Here is a 26,184-nt window from a genome sequence, read left to right on the forward strand (position 1 = left end):
CTTGCTGAGGAGCTTGTGTTCTATTCTGTGCACAAGAAGGTTAAGCAGTAAGGGAGGTGACTAGATTGGCATTTTAGGAGGACCTCTTGACGGCTGTTGCTGGTAGCTGGATGGGGGAGCCCAGAGGTAAGGCAGTTAGGAGGCTGTGTCTAGGTTAGGAAAACAGTAATGTGCCCTTGAATGGGTGTCCAGGATGAGAGGCAGAGAGGGAGTCAGGGTCTAAGGGGCCCGTTAGGACTTAGTGACAGATGGGTATTAGGACTCGGGAGTGAAAGCAGGGAAGTTAAGGGTGTGATGGCTCTGTCCTTGTAACCTGGAGAAAGGTCGGGCAGTAGCTTCCCTAGAGGTATAAGGGGAGCACGTTAGGAGATTCCGAGTTCTGTTCTCTTGGGGCATGTTTGGTACAGAGATCTTCATCTTTCTTTCCCAGTGGCCTTTCCTGTGTGGGTGGAAATAGAAACAGGAAGGCAAAAATCCTGAAGCAGTCCTGGGTGTCTTCCAGGTCCTGGCAGGAGAACATCTCTCTGAAGGAGCTGCAGAGCCAGGGCGTGTGTTTGCTGAAGCTGCAGGTGTCCAGCCAGCGCACGGGGCTGTATGGACGACTGCTGGTCACCTTTGAGCCCAGGAGATGTGGATCTGTGGCAGTGCTTCCCAGTAACAGCTTTACTTCCGGTGTGTGCATTTTTGACAATCATACATTGGACATTGCTGGCCTCCAAACTGTGGGTTGTGCTCTCCCAGAGACTGGATAGCAGGCCCATCAGGAGAGTAACGCATCGCAGTGAAGAACCCTTCCTAAGAAGTCCAGTAATATGTGGGGCCATTTGGTTGTTCAGATCAGAACTGTCCAAATGGGGGCCACTAGATGTGTGGGGTTATAGAACACTTGGCAAGCAGCCAGTGGTTGCTGCAGGTATGAAATACATACCTGAAGATTTGGTTAAACAGTAGTATCTCAAGTGTAATTTTTTCCCCCTTGATTTTGCAATATTGAAAGTTAAACCCAGGGCTCAGATGGTAGGCATGCGCACTCGTGCTGAGCTACATCCCAAGTTCATTCTTTCTCTCTCTCTCTCTGTCTCTCTCTCTCTGTCTCTCTCTCTCTGTCTCTTCCTTCCTTCCTTTCATACTGGGAATTAAACTCAGGGCCTTGTGCTTGCCAGGCAGCACCTGGGTCACTGAGCTACATCCCCAGCCCTTTATTTTTTTTATTTTTGAGACAGGATCTTACTAAAGTTGCCCAAGCTGGCCTTGAAATTATGGTTTTCCTGCCTCAGACTCCTGAGTAGCTGAGATTTTGGTCATATGCGACCATCCTCGGCCTAAGAATAATTTTTTGAATACTATTGAAATAATATTTTTCATGAGTTGGGTTAAATAAAATTATTAAAATAATTTACCTGGTTCTTTTAACTTTTTGAATATGGCTCTCAGAAAATTTAAAATTATAGGCAACTCTCGTTATATTTCTATATAATTAAAAGACTGAACACACCGAATGTGCAGTTCTGGATCCCAGACATTTCTTTGTCAAGCATGCTTTGTCTAAGCTCATGTCGGCCCTGTCATAAAGAAGGGACAGTGTGTGTGTGTGTATACATGCATGTGTGGTATTGGGGATGGAATCCAGGTCCTTGAACATGGTGGGCAAGGACTCTGCCACTGAGCTACATCCTCAGCCCAAAAGAAGCTTCTTGACCATACACCCAGGATGCTCAGCCCTAGAAACCTAGAGCAGCAGTCTTGCCCATGCTTTCCTTTTCACGATAAAAGTCTCTGCCTTATTTTTGTGGCAACAGAGTTTTTGATTTCCTATTTTGATTTAATAGATTCTTGCCAGCAACTGTTGGGATCCTGGCTGGACTTGGAAAGATGAGGGGAGGAGTGAAGTAATGAAGGGAACCTGCTGGCAGGAGTCAGATCTGAGTAGAACTTGGGCTCTTAGACCTGCCTGTCATGCGGACTAAAGTCAGTCCCTCCCTCTCCCAAGACTGGGAGGAGTAGCAGCTGTGGCATCCTGTCAGGAAGAGTCTGTGCAGGAGGTGGGCACATTCTGAAAATGCAGAGGTGAAGATACATATTCATGTAGTTAGTTAGCATTGTGCAGTGACCGACCCACAGGGTCAATGAGTGGTGGATAAACAGGAAGTCAGGGGAGGTAGCCTTTGGGTGGGAAGGCAACAAGCTGAAATTTTGATCCATTCAGGCGGTGTGGTTATTGACCCATCTTCTGGGAGCAGTCTTAAGTCTCAGCAGCTCAGACATAAATCCTGAAATACTACCTGCTTCTGTGTTCGAATTTGTATGTACACAGTCCTGTGCAGGACAGCATGGGAAACTTGTGTGGGAGCCTCTGCTCAACCCTTGGGACCATAGTTGCCATTTACTGTTGGTCTTTGTGAAGTTGGAGAAGCAGATGGGGAAGAGCCAAGGTGCAGGTGAAACTTGCTGCATGGACTGCAGGGGTGAATGGGGTGTAAACAGAGGTGGACAGCCCTGGCTTTTATCGCTGTGTGGCTTCTGAGCCAGTTGGCAGAAAGGGGACGAGCTGGTGGTTGTAATGTGAAGCCTGGCTGCGTGGCCCCCAGGAGGATGTCAGGGCTTAGTGTCTGGCCTTTTCGTGGCTCTGCTGTCTTTTGGGTGTGTTTCCTCTCAGACACAGCATGAGAGCAGTGTTGGTCCTGCTTCCTCTCAGCTTTGTCTAGCTGGAAGGGAGAGATGCCCAGGCGAAGTCTCATTGCATCTCAGGGTCTGTTTTGGCCACAGGCTCATCCCTGAACTCACACTGTGGCCAGGGCCTGGGAAACATGGCTTGGTTGAGGTGTAGTCAGGGAAGCCCTCCTGGCTCCCCTGGTGGAGGGTGACAGTGCAACTGTCACAGGCAGAAGGGAGAGTGTGCTGTGTGGGCAATGAGCAGCCCTTGCCCCTCCATACAGATGTCCCATTGCTGCCTGGAGGATTTTCCCCTTGGGCTCCTGGCCTTGTTTCCGAAAGTGCTTGTTTCCACCCTGCTGCCCCCATTCCCAGGGAGCCCTTCTCCCTCGAGCCTTGTAGAATTGTGTGCTGTCCCTCTCCATCCCCTTCCTGTGTCTCATTGCTCCTTAGAGTACTTGGCACTGAGCTCTGGCAGATGGTGACATTTGTTGTTTCCTTCCTAATCTCAGGGCCAGGATGGGTTTTATTCATGATCTTGAATAGTGTGTTGACTGTCTTGCTTGTTTGAGCAGTTCATTGACCTCAGGTAGATTTGCACATGTGATTTAGTGGTCATCGTTTCGTTTTTACAGCTTCTGGTTTCATTTGTTATAGGAACTAACAAGGTGGGCTGGGGACACAGCTCACTGGTAGAGCACTTGCTTAGCACATGCGAGGCCCTGGGTTTGATCCTCAGCACTGCAAAAAAAAAATCTAAAATTAGTCTTTTTCAGTGTTTTATACGACTGAGTTTTGGGTTTTGCAGGTGATATCGTGGGTCTGTATGATTCTGCTAATGAAGGCGGGCAGCTGGCCACTGGGATCCTGACCCGTATCACCCAGAGATCCGTCTCGGTGGCCTTTGACGAATCCCATGACTTCCATTTGACCTTGGACCGGGAGAATTTGTACAGATTGTTAAAGCTTGCCAATGATGTCACTTACAAGCGCCTGAAGAAGTAAGTGTGTGTGGCTGGAATCAGACCAGGTGTTTTCCTGAAATACGACCCTCTTGCTCCCACTGGGTGAGAGAGCGACACCTCTCTTGCTCAGCAGCAGAACCAGCATTTGGTTACAGATTGTTGTGTGCCCTCTGGGAGATGGTGGCCCTGAACTGCTGGCTGCCAGCTCCTCACTTTGGCGCTCTATCTTCACAGAGCCCTGGTAGCTCTGAAGAAGTACCATTCTGGACCTGCATCCCCGCTCATCGAGGTCCTCTTCGGCGGATCTGCCCCCAGTCCTGCCCAGAAAATATGTGAGAACTTTTAGGTTTTTAATTTTTTTAAATTGAAATTGCTGTGGAAATTATCAAGGACAATCTGAGTCGTTTTAGCAAGAGTTTGAGGATGTACAATTAGAACACTGCTGTAGTATCTGTGGATACGTGTCTGAACGATTGCATGGCCTAAGGGCCTTTCCTGGCGCCCTCATACTGAAGAAGCAGCTCATCCTACTGAGTTTTCAGACAGTGTTCTTTCTAACATCTAAATTTTAAATTTTGAAACATGAGACTCTCTCTTCCAGCTCAGCATTCTTTAAATTTGCCATAATTTATTTCTGATTATGAGAGTAATCATGTGATAATCATAGGAGATTTAGAATAAAAGAAACATGTGAACAAGGGAAAATGAATCACTCAAAACCTTGCCGTGGGGCTAGACATGTAGCTCAGTGGTAGAGCACTTGCCTCACATGTGCCTGGCTTCCATTCCTGGCACTGCAAAAAATGAAGTAAAATGTAAAAACCCCTGCCATGTAGTTTGCCTCCCTAGTATTGTTTGTGCGAATTTTTGTAGTATTTTTTTCCTTATCCCTTTTTTACACACACAGACACACCCCCGAGGACCTTCCTCTTCTCACCTACAGTAGCCTGTACATGTTCTCATAGCTTTCAGTGTTCTTGAAGACTGCATTTTTAAGAGGAGTGTATCATCACAGCAAATGGCCACCCATAATTTAACAGCCTTTCAGCTATTAGACTTTTGTCACTTTTTAAAGTGGTGGCTTTGGTCAGGTCTAATACAAGGGTCGCCCACATCCCTTTTTTCAGGAAGTGCTGAGGATCGAATTCATGTTAAGCAAGTGCTGTACCATTGAGCTGTACCCCCAGGCCCCATTTTTATGATACCAGTGCTTTTACACTCCAGTTCATGCCAGTCTTAAACACAGTTGCTTTGTAGCATTTTGAGTTTGCAAGTTCCTCCAGGTGAATTGTTTTGTAAATACTCTTTTTCTCTCTATTTTCCTGTGGAAATTGTGAAACGACTTGCATTTCAGTAATATTTTTGCCAAATATTTGTTGCAGGGCTACTGTGAGCTGGAAACTGAATTAGAAATCTGTTTGCTGTGTTTAAGGCTGGTGGCATGTGTTGAGTATGGCTGTTGTCCAGGGAAAAGCATGCTGTGTGGAATAGCAGAATGTGGATGGGAACTTCTGGCCATTTGTTCCCCCAGTTCTGCTCTTAGGACAGTTTTGCCTGTTGGTTTTGGTCTCTTGTTTCCAGATTAGCACCTTTTGCTTCTGAGCTCAGCGTGCTCATCTGTGGGCGTCTCTGTGTAGCACGTACCAAGTAGTGGAAGCTGGGGACAGAGCTGACCCTGATACCTGTTCTCAAGAGCACAGAGCATAACGAGCATGCCATTTGTCATTTGCATATTTCATGATCCAAATAGAAATGCCCTGGAATTTCTATGTGGTGGTGGGGTGTGTGTGTGTGTGTGTGTGTGTGTGTGTGTGATTTGTCATTTGATAGGCACTTAAAAGGGATGAAATGGTTCCAAGAAACATTTCCTTCATTTAGAGGATGAGTTGGCAGACTTTTTCCATGAAGGAATAGATGGTAAATATTTAGCCTTTGGGGACGTACAGTCTGTTTGCAACTCTTCTCTTTGATAGCAGCCACAGACAGTATGGGACCAACATGGGCGTGGCTATGTTCTGGTAAAACCTAGGAAAATCGGCAGCAGGCCGGATGTGGTGCGTTTTGTTGACTCCTGTTCTAGGAGAAGTCTTCTTTTGAAGACAGCAGGCTAGTTCTGTCCTGGATGGACCCAGCATGCTCCTGTGTGCTCTGCTTATTCCTGTCTGTGCCTGCTCTGCAGGGAGGAAGGCAGGTGACAGAATGCAAGGGTCTAATGCTGTTGCTTCTTCTACAGCCCCACTGACGTTCTACAACACCACCCTGGATCCCTCTCAGAAAGAAGCAGTTTCATTTGCCCTGTCTCAGAAAGAACTTGCCATCATCCATGGACCTCCTGGCACCGGGAAAACCACGACCGTGGTGGAAGTCATTCTTCAAACTGTGAAGCAAGGCTTAAAGGTGGGTAGCAGATGCTGCTTTATTGGTACCTGCTGCCTCCTGTCGCTTGTATCTCAACTGCAGTCGTGGTGGCTTTGGTCAGGAACCTTACTTGGCCTTTGGAGAGTGTGGGGCCAGATGGTTTTGGATTTCCACTAGTCCCACAAGACGAGAACTCTGTGGTAGCCCCTGTCTCAGCATGTCAGAGGGAGAAGTTACAGAAGCCTTTGTTGTGGACCAGGGCCTACCCGGGCTTAGTGCCCCATTCCTGCTGGGCTCCTGCTCTGTGTTCAGGCCCGGGCTGGGGGCATGGCATTTGCCAAGGCCTGATCTGTGCTCTCTGGGAGCCCTGTGTCTGCGTGAAGGAGATGGTGGAATTGCAGTTCATCAGGTAGTCTGGTTAATCAGTGCAACACACATGTGGTACAGATTGCTGATCGTGTGAAATGTAGATTATAACATTTCACCTTTTTTTAACATCTAATTTTTATTTTTATTAGTACATGTTTGCCATACATAAGCGTTACTTCATCGTGGGAAATTGGAACATGTAAATACACATGTTAATTCTTTTTACATCCCCTCTTTCCATCTCTTGGTCCTCTTTCCATAACATTTTACATTATCGTCTACTTACATTGGTAGTGGTTGAGAAAAGATCTTCTGTCCGCATCTGTGTCCACATGAGTCTTTATGGATCAAAGCACGTGGGAACTTTAAAAATCTGTCCTGGTTCATCAGAATGTTGGGTAACGATGAGAGTCTGAGTTGTGACACGTGGTGCTCATAGGCTGTACCCCTCCTGGTGCTGTCCATGTGCCTACTCATTGCTTGTGAAAACTGCACGAGCCGAGACTGCAAACCTGCCTGGTTCATAGCCAAGGAAAGCAAGAAACAGGCTAAGGGCCCAGCTGCTCAGCAGTGAGTGGCAGAGGCAGGAGCTGATTGTGCAGAGCCACTAGAAACCTGTCACTCAGTTAAAAAGCTTTGTCGAAGGGTTTCCTACTAGGGAGTGTCTTTTCGGCTGTTTGAAAACTTTTAAGACAAGATGGCTTATAGGCAGGAAGCAGATTTGGTGCTTTAATCAAGTGCCTCTTATTTCAGTGCACGGAGTGAAATGGGACGCACTTGCTTATGAACTGGAGTGTCCAGGTGCCTTTGGCTACATCAGTGAGGTGGAGGCAGCATGCAGGAGAAGGTCAGGGTACACAGGGGCTTTCCTTCCTGCTGCTGTCTCATCCTCTTAGCAGCAGGACTGCAGTTCTGGAAGTGAGCTGGAGCCCTGCAGAGAGACACCCCTCATTTGTTTTTACCAGGTGATAATACAGTTTGATTGGTGATATGATGGGCCCCCCAGCTCCTGATTATTTTGGGGCACTTGAATCTTTTGGGTCTTCTGTCCAGTTGCAAGTCACTTACCTTGTTTTGGTGCTTTGGTGACCGAGAGGTTTTGAAGATACAAGGTTTGGTTATGCAGATGTGGTGTCGGTTTGCAGTGACTTGTGTCTTTGGGCTGTCCTCACCCTGGCACACTGTCTTTTTACACTGGAATATTTCGAGTTGTGCACACTCTGCCCGTCTCTCTTTACCTTTAAGGCTGTCTGTTTGGCTTAGTGTGAACTTAAGTGGTATAACTAGAAAAGAAATGAGCTTGCATTTCCCAGGTTCTGTGCTGCGCTCCCTCTAACATCGCCGTGGACAATCTGGTGGAGCGGCTGGCTCGGTGTAAGCAGCGGATTCTGCGCCTGGGGCACCCTGCCCGCCTCCTGGAGTCCATTCAGCAGCACTGTCTGGATGCGGTTTTATCTCGGAGTGACAGTGCCCAGATTGTTGCAGACATCAGAAAGGACATCGATCAGGTCTTCGTATGTATTACAGAGCCATTGTCCCCAAGCCTTGTATTCTCTGATCTGCAGTCTTTAATGAATGAATGGTATCTGTATTCCTCTTGCTTTTCTCTTGCTTCCATTCATTTAATTACTAAAAATAAATGAACTATCATTTGGCAAGGGACGGCTCGTTTTTGCTAGAGAATTGTATTCAACATTTAGTAGACTCAGCTGCTTGAAAGTACTTGAGATTTGGTGAGGGGAAAAGCAGCCTGGAAACAGATTCAAAACATAAGCCTCTTCCCAAATCATTTTGGTCCACTTTCTGCTCTCCTTGTGGAAGGAGATGCCAGTGGCCTGCTGAACCAGGCGTAAGCAGTTGGTTCAAGGTGAAGTGGTATCTCCTGTGTTGTCCCATCCTTGTGAGCCCTCAGGTCCTGTGGATGACACGTTTACCCTCATTTCCTTAGTTATAGCAGTCTCTTGCCTCTGTGTCCTAGCTTCAGAGTGGTGGCAGCAGGGAAGGTGCTGGGAGACCTCCCCTTCCCTTGGCCTGTAACATGAAGGCTTTGCTGGTATAGACAGACAGTTCTGGGTGCCCGGCTGTGGGTAGGAGGTGACACCAAGGATAAACAGATGCAGGAATATGCAGTGATACTATCTGCACCAACACGAGTATGGATGATTTCATTTCCTTCTTCCTGTTGAAATCAGTGCTCTTCAGGATCTTTTGTAAATTAGACAGAATAAAATACCTCCTCACTTCTGCCAAGATTCCATCCTCCAAAGCAGAAATCAAAAATAAAAGGCTACATATCTTCCTGGGGTATAAAAGTAAATTAGAGTTCAGGTAAACTTTGTATGGATTGAAACAAATTTAATTTCTAGAGATGTGTGGAGCTGAGTCTGTTCACAGCGAGTGAGCTCTCATAACCCAGATCCAGGGATGGACGGGCATCGGTCCTCCCCAGGGGTATGGGTGGCTCTTCGGGGCAGGCAGGCCCCTTCCGGCCTCATCTGGCCTCATTCAGTTCAAACACTGGCTCTGCCCAGGACCGAACATTCCCTTTCTTTTTTTTGGTACTTGGGATCGAACTCAGGACCTTGCACTTTTGAGGCAGGCGCGGCACCACTGAGCTAAATCTCCAGCCCTTGGACATTCCCTTTCTGTCTGTCCCTGTGCAGGTGACGTGACTATGAGGTGCTTAGTCACGTGCCCCTGTGGCTCCTTCAAGGAAGATTTTTAATTTTTAGTGCTTTTTCAGAAGCTTATTAAACTAGACCAACTGATATGAAGCAAAAGGACTCTATAAATGTAAAAGAATTACAAAACTGTGTCAGAATAGTTATAATTTTCTTTGTTCTCTTCATAGGTGAAAAACAAAAAGACCCAGGATAAGAAGGATAAAAGTAACTTCCGCAATGAAATTAAGCTGTTGAGAAAAGAGCTGAAGGAGAGGGAAGAAGCAGCGATGGTGGAAAGCCTCACCGAAGCCAGCGTGGTCCTCGCGACAAACACAGGTGAGAGGCGACTCCACTTGCCACTGTGGCCTTGAGCAGGGGGCATGGTGTGCGGGGTGGAGGAGGGGCTTCTTCCAGTTTCTGGCAGAGTCTGTGTGGACTTGAATTACTTCTCCTTCGATATTGGGTAGAATTACAGAGAAGCCTTCTGGGCCTGGAATTTCTTTGTAGGGAGGTTTGTAACCACAAACTGAATTTCTTTAGCAAAATATTGCTATTCAGGTCATCTCTTCTTGAGTAAACTTATATATTTAAAAAAATTTGTCCTTTTCCTCTAAATTGTTTGATTTAGAGGCATAAAGTTGTTCATGATACTCCTGTATTATTGTTTTTAGTTTCTGTGGAATCTATATGGACATACCTACCTCTTATTCCTGATATTGGTCATTTGGTTTTTTCCTCCTGATCTTCTGGCTAGGGATTTTATTGTTATCAAAGAACCTGATGATTTTTCGCTCCTGCTCTTCCGTTTTCTGTTTCGTTAATTTTGGCAGTGATCTTTATTGTTTTCTACTTTTCTGCTTATTTGGATCTGATTTTATCTTTTTTTTCTTAAGGTAGACACTGAGATCTTTGATCTGATCTCTTCTCCTTTTTCTGGTAGGGGCATGTAGCTCTGTAAATGTCCCCCTAAGTACTGCTTCTGTGACTTCCCCTAAGTTTTGATATTTGTTTTCATTTTCATTCATTTCAAAAATGTTAATTTCCTTTTAGTCTTCCTCTTCTTTTCCTTCCTGAAATCTTGGTTTCTTTTATCTTTTTAAGCCCATTGTTTGTTTTTGGGGATCTTTTGTTTGTTTGTTTGTTTGTTTTTGAGGCAGAGTCTTCCTATGGAGTTCAGGCTGGCCTTGAACTCCCTGTGTAGCCCAGGCTGGACCCAAACTTGTGGTGATGCTCCTGCCTCAGCCTCCAAAGTGTTGGAATTACAGGTGTACATCATTGAGTTTTAGAGCTGTGTTGTATAGTTTCCAAATAGTTGGGGATTTTCCAGATATCATTCTGATCTCTTTAGTTCCAAGGGGATTATAATTTCCTGTATATCCAGACTTTCTATGACTTGAATTGTTTTCTTGAGACTTATTTTGGGGTCCAGCAAATGGACACTTTTTGAGTTTTCCATTTATCCTTGCAAAGAATGTGCATTCTTTGTTTGTTTTTTGGTACTGGGGATTGAACTCAAGGCCTGGCTATGCCACTGAGCTACACCCGTGGCCCTTCAGTTATGTATTCTTACATGATTATGAGTCTCCTGCTGCTTTGTATGTCTGCTAATGCTTGTCTGGGTGCCAGACATTTTAACTTGTTGCCTGGTGGATATTTTTATATTCCTAGAAATATCCTTGAGCTTTATTTTGGGAGGCAGTAAGTTACTCGAAAGCGATATCTTTCTGGTTCTTGTTTTTAAGATTTGTTAGGATCTGGAAGAGGGTTAGTCCAGGGTTGATGTTTCCCACTACTGAAACAAGATCCGTGCTGGTTCTTTGTCCAGTATCCCTGGGTCCTAGGATTTCCACTCCGACTGCTGGGATTAGACACTATCAGCACTGGGCACTGTCTTCCCTTTGTTTTGCATGACATTTTTCCGAGGCCTTGGGTAGTTTTCTCTTAAGCACGTACTGATCGGTATTCAGCTGAATTCCCCAGGTGTCTCTGCTCAGTGATCTCTGTGCTGTTTTGTCCTGGGAACTCTGGCTGCATCGTTCTCCCTGGATTCTGCATCCCATCTCCTCAACCCAGGAAGTCCTCCTGGCTCCTCTGTGCTCTGCTGCCCTCTGGCAACTTAAGGCGCAAACTGAGGCCATCTTAGGGGGTGCCTCCTTTGTCCATTGCCTTGAAACGTAGTGTTTCACATTTTCTTCCTTTTTTTCTTGTACTTTAAAGAGTGGGTTTGCTGCTCCATGTTGGAAGAGTGCAGGACACCCACCGTCTCCCCCTGATAGCTGTTACAGTGCTGGGTGCCTCAGGATTGTTTTGAGGATGCTGTCGGCCCACGGTTCCAGGGTTCATGCGTGTTCATGGTGTTTGTGAGGCCTCTTTTGTGCTGTGTGATAGTATCACCAACACACATTTATTACCACCCGCTTCCTGTGAGTCAGATGTCCAGGAATGGCTTAGTGAGGTCCTCCACTCAGGGTCTCATAGGCCGAAGTCCAGATGTCAGCTGGGGCTGTGGTTCAGTCCAAGACTTACCTGGAAAGAATCTGCTTCCAAGCTCATGTGGCTATTGGCAGCACTCAGTTTCTTGTGGGCTGTTGGACTGAGTTTCTGATTGTTGGCTAGAGGCCACCCTTAGCTACTTGCCCTGTGGACCTTCCCAGCATGGCCACTTCATCGGAGCCGGCAAGGGACTGAGTCTTGTGAGCGGATTCTAATCTTGTGTAATGTTATTGAGGATGTGATATTCTATCACATTTGCTCTATTATTGTTACCATCATCACTATTATTACTATTATTGTTATTTGGTGCATCCCAAACAAATGCTTTCCACTGAGCTACACCACATCTTTGTGTTATTCTGTTGGTTAGAAGCAAGTTTCAGCCCACCTGCACTCAACAGGAGAGGATTATGCAAAGTGTGAATGTAAGGAGGCCAGGGCTCCAGGGCCCACCTCAGAGTCTCTGCTACAACTTCTCACTTGGTGGGCTGCTCCAAGGACCACAGTCTGGGCTCTGATAGGCTTTATAATTATAGCTTTATCCAGTTGTGTTTTGTTTTTGTTTTTGTTTTGTTTTTTTGAGACAGAGTCTTGTTTTGTAGCCCAGGCTGGCCTTGAACTCGTGGTGATCTGCCTCAGCCTTCTCAGTGCTGAGATTAGAAGCATGTACCACCATGCCCTGCTATCCAGTTGTCTTTAAAATCAAGTGGGAGAAAACAGACATGAACACAAAATACATTCAACACTGCCTCCTAATTACCTATGTAGTTACCTTTATTGGCGTTCTTTGTTTCTTCCACGAGGATCTGAGTTACTGTCTAGTATCCTTTCATTTCAACCTGCAGGACTCTAGTATTTCTTGAAGGGCAAGTCTGCCATAAGTGAATTTTCTCTTTTTGTAGCTGGAGATATCTTAATTTCTCCTTCCTTTTTGAAGGACAGTTTTGCTAGCTCTAGAAATCTTGGTTGTTAGTCATCTTTCAGCACTTAGGCTGCTGTTTCTGCCTGCTGACCTCCATGGTTTATTTCTTTTTGTGCCTGTGTGGTATTGAGGGTTGAATCTAGGGCTTCACCCATGCCTGACAAGTGCTCTACTGTTGAGCTATTTCCCCAGCTCTTTATGTTTTTTAGTTTGAGACAGGGTCATGCTAAGTGGTCTATGCTGGCCTCAAACTTGAGACCTCTTGCCTCAGCTTCCCTTTAGCTGAGATTACAGGTGTGTACTAACATGCCCAGATAATGTCTTTTGTTCTCTGGCCATCACTAAAGTCTCTCCTCAGCTTCGTGCCCTTTAGAGATCAGAGATTCTCTTGAAGCCTTGGAACTAGTCAGTCTCCATTTGCTGAGCTGCTGAGCTGCATGCTGGACGTGCTTTTAGCCCATAGCCAGGCCATCTATAGCTCTTGGCCTCTGCTTCCCATTGCACAGAACCTCAAAGTGGGCCTGTGGTGAGAGCTGAGGTCCTCTCAGGTCCTGCTCAGGCCTGTGCACAGCCCTGCACGTGTGGGATCTTCCAGGTCTCCTGGGAGATGGCAGAGCTTCTCAGAGCCCCAAGGACATCTCATTCTCCAGCTTCCTTTAGCTTTTTGGTTATCCTGCCATTTGCTCCAGCTGTTGTCCACTGCCCCAGAGAGCCACGATGTTGCCTCTGCTTGTTTTAAACAAATACCCCGGAGAGAAGGTTGGGTGAGCTCGAGTAGTCAGGTCAGGTGTTCCTGTGAGCAGGGTCTACCAGGGAAGTGTGGCACTGGTGAGAGGATCTGTCCTGGGGAATGGATTGCAGGAGCCCCTCGCTGGCTGCCAGGCTGCTAGCTTCAGATGACTACATGGTGTGTGGGGTGGTGGCAGGGAGTGACAAGGTGAGTTAAGTGCAGTGCTCACCTGGGATTCAGCCTTTTTTCTTGAACAACTGTAATTTTTTTTTTTTTTTTGGTACCGGGGATCAAACTCGGGTCCTTGCGCTTGTGCTTTTTTTCTTGAATAAATTCTCCTCAAAGTGCTGTGAGGATTGGTGAGCATCCAGAGTTGTAAAGAAGTCGGTTCTGACTGGTCTGTTGTGCGAGTGGAGGAGAGTTTCCTGAGATGTCTCTCTGCCATTTCCACTGTCTGTCTGTCTGTCTGTCTCTCGCTTTCTCTTTTTCTTTCTGGGATTGAGCCCTTGAACCCGGTGTCCTTGGACTGAGTTACATCACTATCCTTTTCTTTTTGAGACAGGGTCTCATTAAGTTGCTAAGTGATTCCTAAGTTGCTAATGATCCTTGGACTTGAAATCTTCCTGCCTCAGCCTCCCAGAGTGCTAGGATCACAGGTGTGCATCACTACACCTGGCCCTTAACTCCCTTTAAGTGCAGCACTTGCTGGTAGTCAGGAGGGGACCCTTCCCCTCTGCACCCAGAGGGCTACTGTGGCCCTTCCTGCTTGGTTGGGGAGCTAGGATGATTTCTTGGAAGTGTTTCTGGCAGGAAGTCTGATTTTGGATTGGGGTGTAACTCGGTGGTAGAGCACTGGCCTAGCATGTCAGGTACTGAGTTTCACCCCCAGGCGTGTTAACAAAACAAGACAAAACAGAAACAAAAGAAGTCTGTTTATACTGTGAAGTCCCATCTCTAATCGAAACACTTCTTTCAATTATCTGGAGCCTGGTGTTATTGTTTGGGTCTGGATGTTCCCCCAAAGCCACATTCGGTCAGGGGAGGCTGAATCTGGAAGTGTGATGCTGGGATTAAGGGTGTGTGATTACTAAACACTACATGTGAGTGATTGGTTTGGCACTGCCCTAATCCCAGTAGTCTGGATGGGATAAAGGGGCAGGCAGATGCTGTTAGGGTCTTTTGTGGCTTTTGCCTTGTTCTGTCACCATGAAGTGTTGCCTCCCTGCCACCCTGCCTTGGAGCCAGCTGATTATGGACTGAAACCTCCACGAGCTAGAAACCAAATAAACCTTCCCCCCTTTCACTTTGGGTGTCGGGTTTTGGTCTCAGCAAGGAGAGAAAAGTAGCTAAGACACCTGGTCACAGTTCTGGGTCCTCTGTGGCACTTTCCCTAGAAAAGTCTGTCTTGGGAAATTCCTCAAGATACATGTCTTCATCATGAAACATAACATGCATTGTAGTATAATTCACTCAGACGGGGGTGAAAGGGGCAGGATTTCTTTTTCTTTTTTTACCATGCTTGGGATGAGGCCCAGGGCCCTGCACAAGCCAGACAAGTGCTCTACCAACGAACCGCATCCCCAGCCCTCGTCTGCGCTCTGGAGCCAGGCACTTCGCATAGGTGCTCATTCTCAGTTCCCATGACAGCTGCCTGCAGTACGGGTGTGGTCCCCAGGAGTCCACAGTGAGAGAGGTGTAGGGACGTGGTTGCCTCAGGCGCACTGTAGTTTGCCGGGCCAGGCCGGGGCCCTGGCTCTCTCGCAGCTGGCTTCATGTTTCAGGGAGGAACACCTGGTGCAGTGGTTTCACGTCGTCAGATATGTGGAGGTTTTTCTCTGTGTGAACACTCATCAATTAATTGTTGTCTATGTCCGAGAAATGAAACCTTACAGGAGAAGTAAATTTTAAATCCAAAAATAACACAGATATGATATCTAGAAACAGGAAGGCTTGGGACGGCTCCAAAGGGGCGGTTCACTCTGGTGACGGAAGGGTGAATGGCCAGTGCTCAGGGACACAGGTGAGCTGGGATCATGATCTCGTGAAGTCCTTTCTAGGTCTTTATTCCGGGTGCAGATCTGTTCCATAGTGGTCATGCAAGACTAGCTGTGGCAGCTGGCTTGGCTCACTCTCTCAGTGTGACTGTAAATGCAGCCAAAATGGATCAGCCAGTGCCCCTGTAGACTGAGGGTTCCCTGTCTCCCAGGTGCTTCTGCTGACGGCCCTCTAAAGTTGCTGCCCGAGAGCTACTTTGACGTGGTGGTCATTGATGAGTGCGGCCAGGCCCTGGAAGCCAGCTGCTGGATCCCTCTGCTGAAGGCCAGGAAGTGCATCCTGGCTGGAGACCACAAGCAGCTGCCACCCACCACAGTCTCACACAAGTAAGACTTGAGCCCTCCCTCAGCCTTTCCTTGCCCCTTGCCCATCGGCCCTGCTCACTGTCCCTCAGGTCCAGCCATGGATGTCCCCATTAGGTGTCCTGTGTACCTTTCCCAGTGACAGCTCCCACCGAGTGCCATTGCACCTGCGTGTTTAAGTGGCTGACTTGAGAGATCGTGTGCTCTCTGTAGATGGGGTCTCCTCAGCCTCATCTTAGTGCCTGGCATGTCCCCTGGTGAGGCAGGCAGGCAGGCAGGCAGGATTGGTGGTTTAGGCAGGAGAGCTGCTCTGTGGCTGGACTCACTCCATTTGGCTCAGTTCCAATCACCTCAGCCTCGGATGGGCCCTGCAGTCCCCGTTTGATAGGTAACCCTTGCCGGAGGACATGGGGAGACTCAGGAGAGCCCATGGGTGTGCTGTGGTGTCCTGTGGTTTTGGGTGGTGACCCAGCACAGCCTTTGTGGCGTGGAGGAAGCATGGTTGCCGGCGGCCCCTCTCGTCAGCTCATTTCCCATTCCATCCTTCACTGCCCGACCACGTTGGCCTCCTTGAACCTTGAGGTCCCCCCTGCCTGGGCTGCTGCCTCCAACCCCTCATTGGGCAGCCCCACCTTCCCTGTCTTGGTCACTTTCCTCATTGCTGAGATAATACCCATCACCCATAGCTTTATTTTGCCTCATGTTTTTAGTCCATAGTTGGCTGGCCCCAAGGCAGGATGGCATGGCACAGGGGCATGGTGGACAAATAGCTGCTCACCTTATGGCAGACAGGGAGCAGAGCAAGGAAGGGAGGTAGAACCTTCTAGGTGATGGCCACAGTGACCCACCTCTTCCAGCCAGACCCCACCTTCTAACAACCACCAGCTGTAACGCCCCTGTGATCCAGGCACCTTCCAGAGGTCCTGCCTACAACCGTCAGAGGCTTTCAGGGGACATCTAGATGTAAACCCTAACATTCCCTTTGGGTGAAAGCTTTTTGTAGCCCCAGCCTGGCTGTCTAAACAAAACCCTCCAGTCCCTCATGTGGCTCACTTAGTTCTGTCAGCAGAACCTCTTGCCTCAGTCCTGTGTTCGTCTGCTCGCCTGCTTATCTTCTATCCACAGTAAGCTACAGGAGCCTGTGGGCAGGCCTGGCATGGGGGGCGATCTTTGAACACACAGCTTCAGGTCCAGAAAGGCAGCCTCGAGGAACAAGGCTCCCCTGGGCCCTGTGCCACGGCCTTCCCTTCCCTCTGAGGACAGTGGCTTCTTCCTGGATTCTGCTGGCTCTCTGACAGCACCAGTAGTCAGTGTCTGGGCAGGAGTCAGCATCAAACCTGGAACTCTGGTTGTTTTCTCAGGACCAGAAAGAGCTGAGTGGAATCTTCTGAGGGGAGCAGGCGGCCCAGGTGCCCAGAGAAAGAGGAGTCAGTAGTCCCTCAAGTGAGGATTTGGGAGGAAATGTCTGGCATGGGGCGGAGGGGAGAGCTGGGGAGGTTGTCCTGTAGGATCGGAGAGAAGCCACGCGTGTCTCTTTCCTTGGTTCTCCCGGGAGATTTCTCAAGGGATCCCTGGAAAGGCTCTGCCCTCCAGGGAGCCTTGGGGAGGAGGGAATCTGGAGCTGTGCCCTTGGGGAACAGGACCCTGTGTGGGCCTGGAGAGAGGGGGAGCTTGGGGATGGTGTTTGTAGGTGGGGCTGATAATTACTTCATGTCTTCATTTGGCATTGATTGTTTCTGGTAGCGATGGTTATTAGGAATCAATCACAGAGTCCTTTGAGTTTCTAGAGGGTGGGGGGCTGGAGTCCCTTTCACAGATTGGGCTCTTTCCCATGGTTCTGGTCACTGCTTGGAGTGGGATGCTGTGCCATGTGTCCCTGAGCCAGGTGACCCGGATGGATCCTAGCTGGACAGCCTTGGGCTGCTGTCTTAACCCTTCTGGGTCTTCTTGTGCATAACATGGGAGTCATTTCAGCTGCTGCCTCCTGCGGTGGTGAGGATGTGGTGCTAAGAGTGGTGCGGGGACCCGGGGAGTGCCCACTTCTTGTGACACTGGGGGACTAGGACCCCTAGAGTAGTACGAGTTCTAGAAACTTACCTGTAGTAGTTTCCTGTCACCACTGTGACAAATTAGCACAGATGGAACTAAACGGTTTTAGGATCTCATAGTTCTGGAGGTCAGGTGTCAAAATCAGTCTCTCTGGCTTAGAATGAAGGTGTTGGCAGGGCTGGGTGGTCTGGAGGCCCCAGGCAGGGCTATTTCCAGCTGCTAGAGGCCACTGCCTTTGTTGGCTCAGGGCCCTTCCTCGTCTTCCAAGCCGGTGTGTGGCGTCTTCAACTCTGTCGTGTCACACAGCCTTCTCCGTCTCTGGCCCTTCTGCTTGCCTCTTAACAAGGCCCTTGTGATTATCTCCCAGATCGAACAGGATCCTCTCCCCACCTGCAGAGTCCCTGTTTTCACATAAGGGAACATCGTCTCAGGTCCTGGAGATCAGGACACCTTGGGGAGCATGACTCACTGGCCCCACCTTCCTTTTAGACAGGATGCGTCAGGTCTGGGTTTGAGGCAGCCTTCTCCGCTCACCCTGCTTTCACATCTGGGCCCTGGGACTCAGGCCATTCCTCCCACTCCTCCCTCATTGCAGGGCAGCACAGGAGGGGCTGTCGCTCAGCCTGATGGAGCGCCTGGCTGAGGAGCATGGTGACAGGGTGGTGCGAACACTGACCGTGCAGTACCGCATGCACCAGGCCATCATGCGCTGGGCCTCGGAGGCCATGTACCGCGGTCAGCTCACGGCCCACCCATCGGTGGTGGGGCACCTCCTGAGGTGAGTGGCCTACCCTGCCCCTGATCGTGCCCCAGCCTCCCTTCTCATCCCAAGTGAAATGTATCCCGTCAAGATTTTAGAGTGCAAGTCCACTCAGGCTATTTTCTGGAAGGGAGTGCAGCCTTGCCCAGTCTGATGCTCTCAGTGCCTGCCATAGGCCTGGTGGGAACGGCCTGTGCTGTTGTGTGGTTCAGCTCTGGTCTTTGCCCGTGTGCCAGGGACCTGCCAGGCGTGGCTGCTACGGAGGAGACTGGCATCCCCCTGCTGCTCGTGGACACTGCCAGCTGTGGGCTGTTCGAGCTGGAGGAGGAGGATGAGCAGTCGAGGGGAAACCCAGGTGAGCCGGCTGGCTAGGGCTGGCTTGTCCCTCACACAGACTTGGGTTCTTCTTCAGACCTGGTTGGTTCAGGTTGCCCCACTCAGGGTGGCGCTGAGAGCTTGTTCGGGAGGTCAGGAGCTGGGCTCCACGCTCCTCCTGGGTTGGTGGGATGTCAGGGCAGCGGTTCCTGGCCATCCCCCAGGTGCATGGCTCATGGCCTGATCTGTCTTGAGCAGAGCTTCTTAGCCCCCAGCGCATCTCAGGGCAGCCAGGTCATCCCTGTCCCTGTGGACCCTGTTTGCTGGCTCCTGTGTGCAAGGCCTGGCAATCTGACTCTGGTGACACAGGCTCAGTGACGGGAGGTCAGCACAGCCTGTCCCCGTGCTGACAACCTGCCCTCTCTCCCCTCCAGGAGAAGTCCGCCTTGTCAGTATGCACATCCAGGCTCTGGTGGATGCTGGTGTCCAAGCAGGTGACATTGCTGTCATCACACCCTACAACCTCCAGGTATGAGGGACCTCCTTTTGACCCCCTTTTGTCCTCCTCTGTACCAGTGAGACTCAGTCAACCCAAGTTGTTTAAAGAAGATGAGTGTGGTTGTGCATGCCTGTAATTCCAGCACTTGGGAGGCTGAGGCAGGAAGATCACCCTGAGTTCAAGGCCAGCCTGGGCCACATAGTAAGTAGTGAGTTCAAGGCCAGCCTGAATTACATAGTGAGATGCTATCACAAACAAAACAAACAAGAACAATAAAGAACGTAAAGAAAATTATAATTTATTGGCTATGGTGACCAAAAAGCCCAGGGTTAGAGTTGACCTCATCATGGCTAGATTCATTGCCCAAGTGACATCAGGTACAGCTGTCTATGTGTCCCTCTCACTCTGCCGTGCCCTGCCCTGTCCTGATCTATAGCCTGATTCCCTGAGTGCCAGCCTTGTTTTCAGGCCAGTGTCCCCAGGTGGCCTGGCAACCTCAGGGTGGACTTGTCCTCTCACAGCTGTCTTGGCGGAATAGCCTTGGCTGTGGCTCTCACTGTCCTGGCCCAGGTTGCCTCTCTATCCCTGCTTTGCTTGGTAGGAATACACCTGCCTGGGCGCTGTGTCCTCTGGTGTCACCCATCTTGGCTCACAGTGCCACACATGGGAGTCTGAGGCCGGTGGCTGTCAGGAGCCAAAAGCAATGATGAGCCCCAGTGACCGGCTCATATATGATAGCTTCATGTTCTCTGCCTGTCCCCGTGTCCCTGGGAGAAGGGCAGTCACAGGGACTGTGACTGTGGGCTCCTTCCAGGCTCGAGGCCCTTGTTGATGGAGGGATGGGGTCTCAAAGCCATCCTGGCCTGTGGAGGTGACCAGGCTGTGGCCATGCTTGGGTTTCAGGTGGACCTGCTTAGACAGAGCCTCGGGCACAAGCACCCTGAGCTGGAGATTAAGTCTGTCGATGGCTTCCAGGGCCGGGAGAAGGAGGCTGTGGTGTTGTCCTTCGTCAGGTCTAACAGGAAAGGTAGGAGGCCTGTGCATAGCTCTCTGGGACCGTACAGAAGTGAGTGCGCTGGTTCCGAGGGCGTCGGGGGTTCTGCCTGTTCCTGCCAGAGTGGTGTGGAGTGCAGCCTCTGTCCTCTGTAAGTCACATGTAGCACATGACCAAGGGCGAGGTGTGGTGAGGACTCTGATAGGAGACATCCCAGCAGCTCCACTCAGGCTGAGCCCTCATTGGGCTGGTGAGGTGGGAGGGGAGGGCATGCATTTCAGGCAGAGGAAATAGCATCAGGAGGCTCAGTGGCACAGGTGTGCACTCAAGGAGTGCATTCAGGGCTGGAAATGGCTGGGACACCCTGTCGAGGAGGTGGAGCCCCGCCTTGAAGCCTAGAGCTTGCCATTTAGCTGCAAAGCCCAGCTGTGGCAATAAGAAAATGATACCCAGAGATCAGCTTTAGCCAGGGACTTAGGAAGCATCGTCAGGAGAAGTTGAGCCCTTTACCTCGCCCCTGGAGTGCCAGCTGCTGCCCCTCCCTGGCTGTCTCACACATCTAGGCTCAGGCAGGAGGAATCCGTCTGGACCTGGATCCAGCAGCAGCCCACAGCTCATTTCAATGCCACACAGCCACATTCAATAGCAGCAGTGGCAGAGTGCTAAGCAAATGTGGCATCACAGCCGGGCCCTGTGGGCACCCAGGTGGCCATGTGGAGGGCAAGCACAGATGTGGGGTGCAGGCTGGGGGGGTCACAGAGGCTGCAAGGGTGCTGAGAAGACTGTTTCCTGTTTCTTACTCTCCTCTGGCCCTTCAGGTGAGGTTGGCTTTCTGGCCGAGGAGCGGCGGATCAATGTTGCTGTCACCCGTGCACGGCGCCACGTGGCAGTCATCTGTGATTCCCGCACTGTCAACACCCACCCCTTTTTGAAGACCCTGGTGGATTATTTCACCAAGCATGGGGAAGTGCGCACAGCCTTTGAGTATCTTGACGATATCGTCCCTGCAAACTATGCCCATGAGGGCTCCCAGGGCCACAGCCAGGCTGCTGTGAAGCCTCAAGGGCCCACTTCCTCGGCCAGGAAGCCACCTGGAAGTGGGCGGCAGAAGGGTGGCCAGGAGCAGCGGAAGAAGCCAGGCACAAAGCCTTCGGGCTCTGAAGCCCCTTCTCAACCCAGCCTCAATAGGGACAGCCCAGGGGGCCTGAGAGGTGAAGATGGCACCGAGCACTTCAGGGCCATGATCAAGGAGTTTGTGGCCAGTGAGGAGATGCAATTGGAGTTTCCTGTGTCCCTGAATTCTCATGACAGGCTGCGGGTCCACCAGATAGCCGAGGAGTATGGGCTGCGGCATGACAGTGCCGGGGAGGGGAAGGCGAGGTACATCACTGTGAGCAAGAGGGGCCCTGTGGGGGTCGGCAGCAGAGCTCCCCTCTCTCCTGAGCCTTCCGGCCCTGGGCAGCCAGAGCAGACCCCCGGTGAGCAGTGCAGCCAGGCCCCACTGGACCTGAAGGCGCTGTACCTGGAGAGGCTGCAGAGGGAGCAGGGTACCCGGGAGCAGCCAGCCAAGAAGGGGCAGCCAGTCATGGGCTCTGGGCTGCAGAAGTTTCCAGAAAAGAAAAAGAAAAAAGAAGCCAAGGGTAAGTTTATCAACTGTGGGAGCACAGGTGTAGTGTCCCCTTTACCTGAAACCTGCCACCCTCAGAACGAGTTACAGATTTCTGCGGGTGGCACTGGTGCCCATCATGTTGCACTGCATTTTTAATCATGTCACTTGCTCCTGGCTCTGTGTGGGCTCCCCTGGGCCTGAGTGACAGGCTCCTTCCTGGGCCCAGAGCCTTGGGCAGGACATGGCAGGTGGGAAGCACTCGAAAAGGGGTGGTGGCTGCGGTCCCTCTGGGGTCGGGCAGTGCTTGCAGGCTCCCACTGCAAGGTCCTGGCCAGCCTGCAGCATGGCTTGGAAGCTGCCTTGCCCACAGTACTCAGAAACCTGCGGCTCCCCGAGCTTACTGTTGTGCAAGGCCTTGTTGGGCCCCAGGATGGGCTGTGTGTTTCTCGCATTCATCTGCGCTGTGCCTGGGGCAACCTGGGTATTTGGTGTGTGTGCACTGGTACAGAGTGTACCCTGGTTGGCCACAGCCTGGATTTTTGGGACACTTCTGGAGGCTCCTGTTAGAGCCCCGTCCCTATGCACAAGGTCACAAGGGAGGTTGGCTCTCTTTCATTTGTTAGCTCCCAAAAGCAGAGTAGTACAAGCCTCCAGCCTTGCCCTCTGGACATGGCATTCTAGCAGAGGAAAGAGACCTGCTCTGTTTTTAAGCTGAGAACTGGGATATGATTCCTGCCCCCGAGGGGAAGGTGCCAAGCCCCTGTGACAGTGGGATGGGACCTCCTCCTAGCAGGGGCAGTGGGTGCTCACCTGTGCACATCCTGGGGAACCTTGGCCCACTCAGGGAAGCTGGCACCATTCACCTGTGGAAGTGCTCCTCTGGCAGCCCCTTTCTGGGTGCCTTTTGGTCTTCCAACTTCAGACATGGGCTGTCTTCAGGGCATCAGGCTCTGTGCCGGTATCCTGGGGAGTAGCTGAGAGTAGCCCTAACAGAGGTTGCCCAACGAGCTCTGCCGTGGCCCTTCCCTTGGGGTCGGAGTGGCCCTGCTCTCCCACAGCAACACAGCTGGGTCATGTTACCTCCCAGCACAGGTTTGGGTCAGGTGATGAGTGACAGAGGCCATCCTTGTGTCTGCCAGATTTCCCAGTGTGCTCTGCCCCCTCGTTCCTTGCTGGGTTGTGAGCATGCCCTGCCTGGTCCCTGGGTCTCCTTCATCTCCTGAGGAGGGTTGCTGCCATGGTTGCTGTGGCACCTTCCCCAGGCCTTCTCCGGGGTACTTGCTTCTGTCCTGGGGGCATGATTAGCGCATTTCCTTCCTTCCTGTCAGGTGAAAGTGGCTGCTTAGGTTTGAAACGGCCACCATGGACCAGGGCCCTTGGGGGTGTGCTGGGCCTCCGGGAGCCCCTGTTGGAGTCTTCCCTGTGTCCACATCTCTGAGGCCTCCTGTTCTGGTCTGTGTGGCTGGTTACCATGCACACCCCTGGACGTAGGAACAGCACAGGGAGCAATGGAACAGAAGCCAGTGCTGCCTGAGTGTGTCCTGGAGCTCAGCTGCATCACCGCTTGGGGATCTCCACCCATCTGTTTCCTTTGTGTGCAGATGCGTGTTCATGGTACACGTGCATCCTACAGCATTACACTGTTCGGAGCCTCGCAGCTCTTTCCACTTGTGAGCATTTCCTATACTTTAAAAACATTTGCTTATATCTGTTGAAAAGGTTGAGGTCCCAGTGGGACTGGTGAGTGCTGTGGGTCCTGGAATTGGGCTTCTGTGTTGGTTTGGGGTTTTGGTGTTTTTTGCACTTGGTCTCATGGCACACCCGCATGTTTCTGGGTGAGAGAGGGCACCTTCAGAGGTGCTGTGTGCTGCCAGCCCTATTCTGAAGGGTCTGCCATCCTCCCAGTGTGCGGGGCCACATTGGCTTTAGCAGGGCGTTGGGGGTCAGTGGCCCAGTGACGATGAGGGTGAATTGGAGGGCGATGCAGCCTGGATGTTTTCCTGAGTGTCACTTTGCGTGCTCTGGTGGGCCCAGAGGCAAGAACTGGGATGGACACGTAGGGGATGTGGCCCAGCTGCAGCTTTGCTGTGGGCCAGGTGGGAGAATCTGGTCTCCATGTTCCTCCCTTGTCTGAATGAACGGCACTTTCTCCCCAGGGCGCCTCACCAAGGATCTGCCCACCGAGGAGGACTTTGATGTGTTGGTGTCAGCTGCTGTTAAGGCCAACAACACCTGCGGCTTTGTCAAGTGTTCAGCCAGTGTCATGACTTTGGGACAGCTCTGCCAGTTCTGTGGCCACTGTTACTGCGTCAGCCACCACCTCCCTGAGGTACATGGGCCCCTCCCTGGCTGGATAGCGGGAAAGCACATGCTGGGCAGACTTGCCCAATCAGTAGATGCTCTGACGTCCTAAGGGGTGTTTTCTTTAAAGACAGAAGCAGGCATTGACTCAGGGTTTATTGTGAACACGTGGAACACAGGAAGTAAGATTCTGTCTTTGCTGAGTTCGAGCCATGTTGGTGGGAATCTGGTTGGAGAGGATGTGTCCCCGTGTACCCAGGCTCTGTCGGTGGGTTGATCTGGCCCAGTGCAGAGCCATGGGAGGTAGGACTTGTGGCCCATGGGTCAAGATGGCAGCAGCCTGATGGCCTTTTCATTCACTCCTTGAATATGTGTCAGTGAGACCTCTCGGAGCCAGGCATGGGAACCTGTGGGGAGCTGGGCTGGAGCAGACCCTATCTTTGCCGAGGGACCACCGGGCCTGGTGGAGTCTGGAAAGGAGACAGTGTAGGGTACGGTCTGTGTACTGAGTGCCCTGAGGAGGAAACCCAGGAGCCAGGGCAGCAGCAGGAGACCTCCCCACACAGGGTGGGCTGAGACCAAGGGGTGAGAGGTGGGGATTCACAGGGAGGTGGGCTGAGGGCAGGAAAGCAACCCCTCCAGCCTGCGGAAGCCATGGATGTATTCAGGGGGCTGGAGCAGAAGGAAGTAGAGCCTAGGTAGGGCCTGGGTGCATCAGGCTTGGTTCTGAAGTGGGGGCAGCACTGAGGTGTCAGGAGGGCCATGATGTCACCATACTGGCTGCAGCATGGAGGAACTTGAGCCTGGGGTGCAGTGGGAGGTGGCCACAAGGTCTGTGTGGTCAGCTGGGGTGCTGCTTCCTGTCCACACTCTCCGGTGGATGTGGGGTGGAGGAGGAGCCTCTGCAGGGTCTCACACTGGGACTCACCAGGCCCCCAAGCTCTTTGATGGCGAATGTGCAGGGTCCTGTGTGTGTCCCCACTTCACCCCATGTAGCCCACCCGACTCTTATGTCCTTCCCAGATCCACGGCTGCGGTGAGAAGGCTCGTGCCCATGCCCGACAGAGAATCAGCCGGGAAGGGGTCCTCTATGCGGGCAGCGGGACCAAGGACAGGTCCCTGGACCCTGCCAAGAGGGCCCAGCTCCAGAGGAGGCTGGATAAGAAGCTGGGGGAGCTCAGCAGCCAGAGGGCAAGCAAGAGGAAGGAGAAAGGGACGTGATGGTGGCTGCCTGGAGGGAGAGCCTGCAGCTGGTGCCAAGCTCAGGACACAGCCAAGCCCACTCTGTCCCCCGGGCCAGGGCACCAGGTCCTCGGGGTCAGGCTGTCCCAGCCTGGGGACCTTTCCCCAGCCTCTTCTCCCACTCCCAGTGAGACCGGAATCCCGCCTGCGGGTCTCAGGGAAGGTCCTGTTTCCTTGGAGATGTGCCTGGTGTCGGGCTTTGTCACAGTGGCCCCCCCGTGCGGCTGGTAGGCTTCACTGCATTAGGACGAGGGGTCTGAGAGGAAACAAGAGGCCCAGGTGCCCTGAATGGCCCTGGGACGCAGGTTTGGAGGAGGGGCTTTCTGCCCACATGCCCCTCTGGCCAGCTGTGGCCACCTTCCTCTGTCCCTGGTGCCTGTGCTACACTTTCCCTGCAGGCCATGGTTAGGGAGGCTTCTGGTGTGTGCTCGCCCTCCTCTGTCGTGGGCTTGGGGACTGGGAGAAGTGGCCATTCCCTGGGGGCCCTTGTGGAGAGCACTGTCCCAGAGCATCCATGTCCCTGATGCCTATGGATCCGAACCTCGCTAAGCACTCTTTGCCAAATATTTATAAGAACCGTAACAGGTATTTCAATCAAAAGGTCTTATTTCAAAAGGACATAAATTATTTTTAAATGAAATAAAAAATCCATGCCTACAATCCATAGTATGTTTGCTGTGTCTCAGGTGAACCTTCTTTTCCTTTCTTGCTCCCATGTCCCTTTCCTGGAGTGGGCACCAGACACAGGATGAGCTGGCACTTGCTGTCAAGCTTGGGGACATGTAAGAGCACTGTGGTGGCATGCAGGTGGGTGGAGGTGTATGTGTGCAGGGCTACTGCTGGGAACATCCCTGTCCTGTCAGCAGATGATAGGGGAAGGGAAGGATAACTCTTGCCTGACTTTTT

General features: G+C 51.2%; 1 protein-coding gene across 5 annotated transcripts in view; it reads left to right on the forward strand.

Moving 5' to 3' along the window:
• Ighmbp2 (immunoglobulin mu DNA binding protein 2) overlaps positions 1-25,938 on the forward strand; it is a 27,039-nt gene extending 1,101 nt beyond the window's left edge. Inside the window, exons 2-16 of one of the 5 annotated variants that reach the window (XM_021264471.2) lie at positions 503-672; positions 3,461-3,653; positions 3,852-3,949; positions 5,851-6,014; positions 7,658-7,858; positions 9,196-9,343; positions 15,359-15,533; positions 18,154-18,336; positions 18,555-18,673; positions 19,068-19,162; positions 20,036-20,159; positions 20,945-21,766; positions 23,337-23,405; positions 23,892-24,064; positions 25,060-25,938. In XM_021264471.2, the coding sequence (XP_021120130.2) occupies positions 503-672; positions 3,461-3,653; positions 3,852-3,949; positions 5,851-6,014; positions 7,658-7,858; positions 9,196-9,343; positions 15,359-15,533; positions 18,154-18,336; positions 18,555-18,673; positions 19,068-19,162; positions 20,036-20,159; positions 20,945-21,766; positions 23,337-23,405; positions 23,892-24,064; positions 25,060-25,257 (2,932 nt within the window). In that variant the 3' untranslated portion in view covers positions 25,258-25,938. The remainder of the gene's footprint in view (positions 1-502; positions 673-3,460; positions 3,654-3,851; positions 3,950-5,850; positions 6,015-7,657; positions 7,859-9,195; positions 9,344-15,358; positions 15,534-18,153; positions 18,337-18,554; positions 18,674-19,067; positions 19,163-20,035; positions 20,160-20,944; positions 21,767-23,336; positions 23,406-23,891; positions 24,065-25,059) is intronic. The other 4 variants (XM_004852177.3, XM_021264473.2, XM_021264472.2 and 1 more) reach the window with 4 other exon arrangements.
• The last annotated feature ends 246 nt before the right edge of the window (positions 25,939-26,184 follow it).

The sequence above is a fragment of the Heterocephalus glaber genome, unplaced genomic scaffold (assembly GCF_053883595.1).
Source record: "Heterocephalus glaber isolate CG9 unplaced genomic scaffold, H.glaber_assembly_v1.0 deba00000594, whole genome shotgun sequence".
NCBI classification, from domain to species: Eukaryota; Metazoa; Chordata; class Mammalia; order Rodentia; family Bathyergidae; genus Heterocephalus; species Heterocephalus glaber.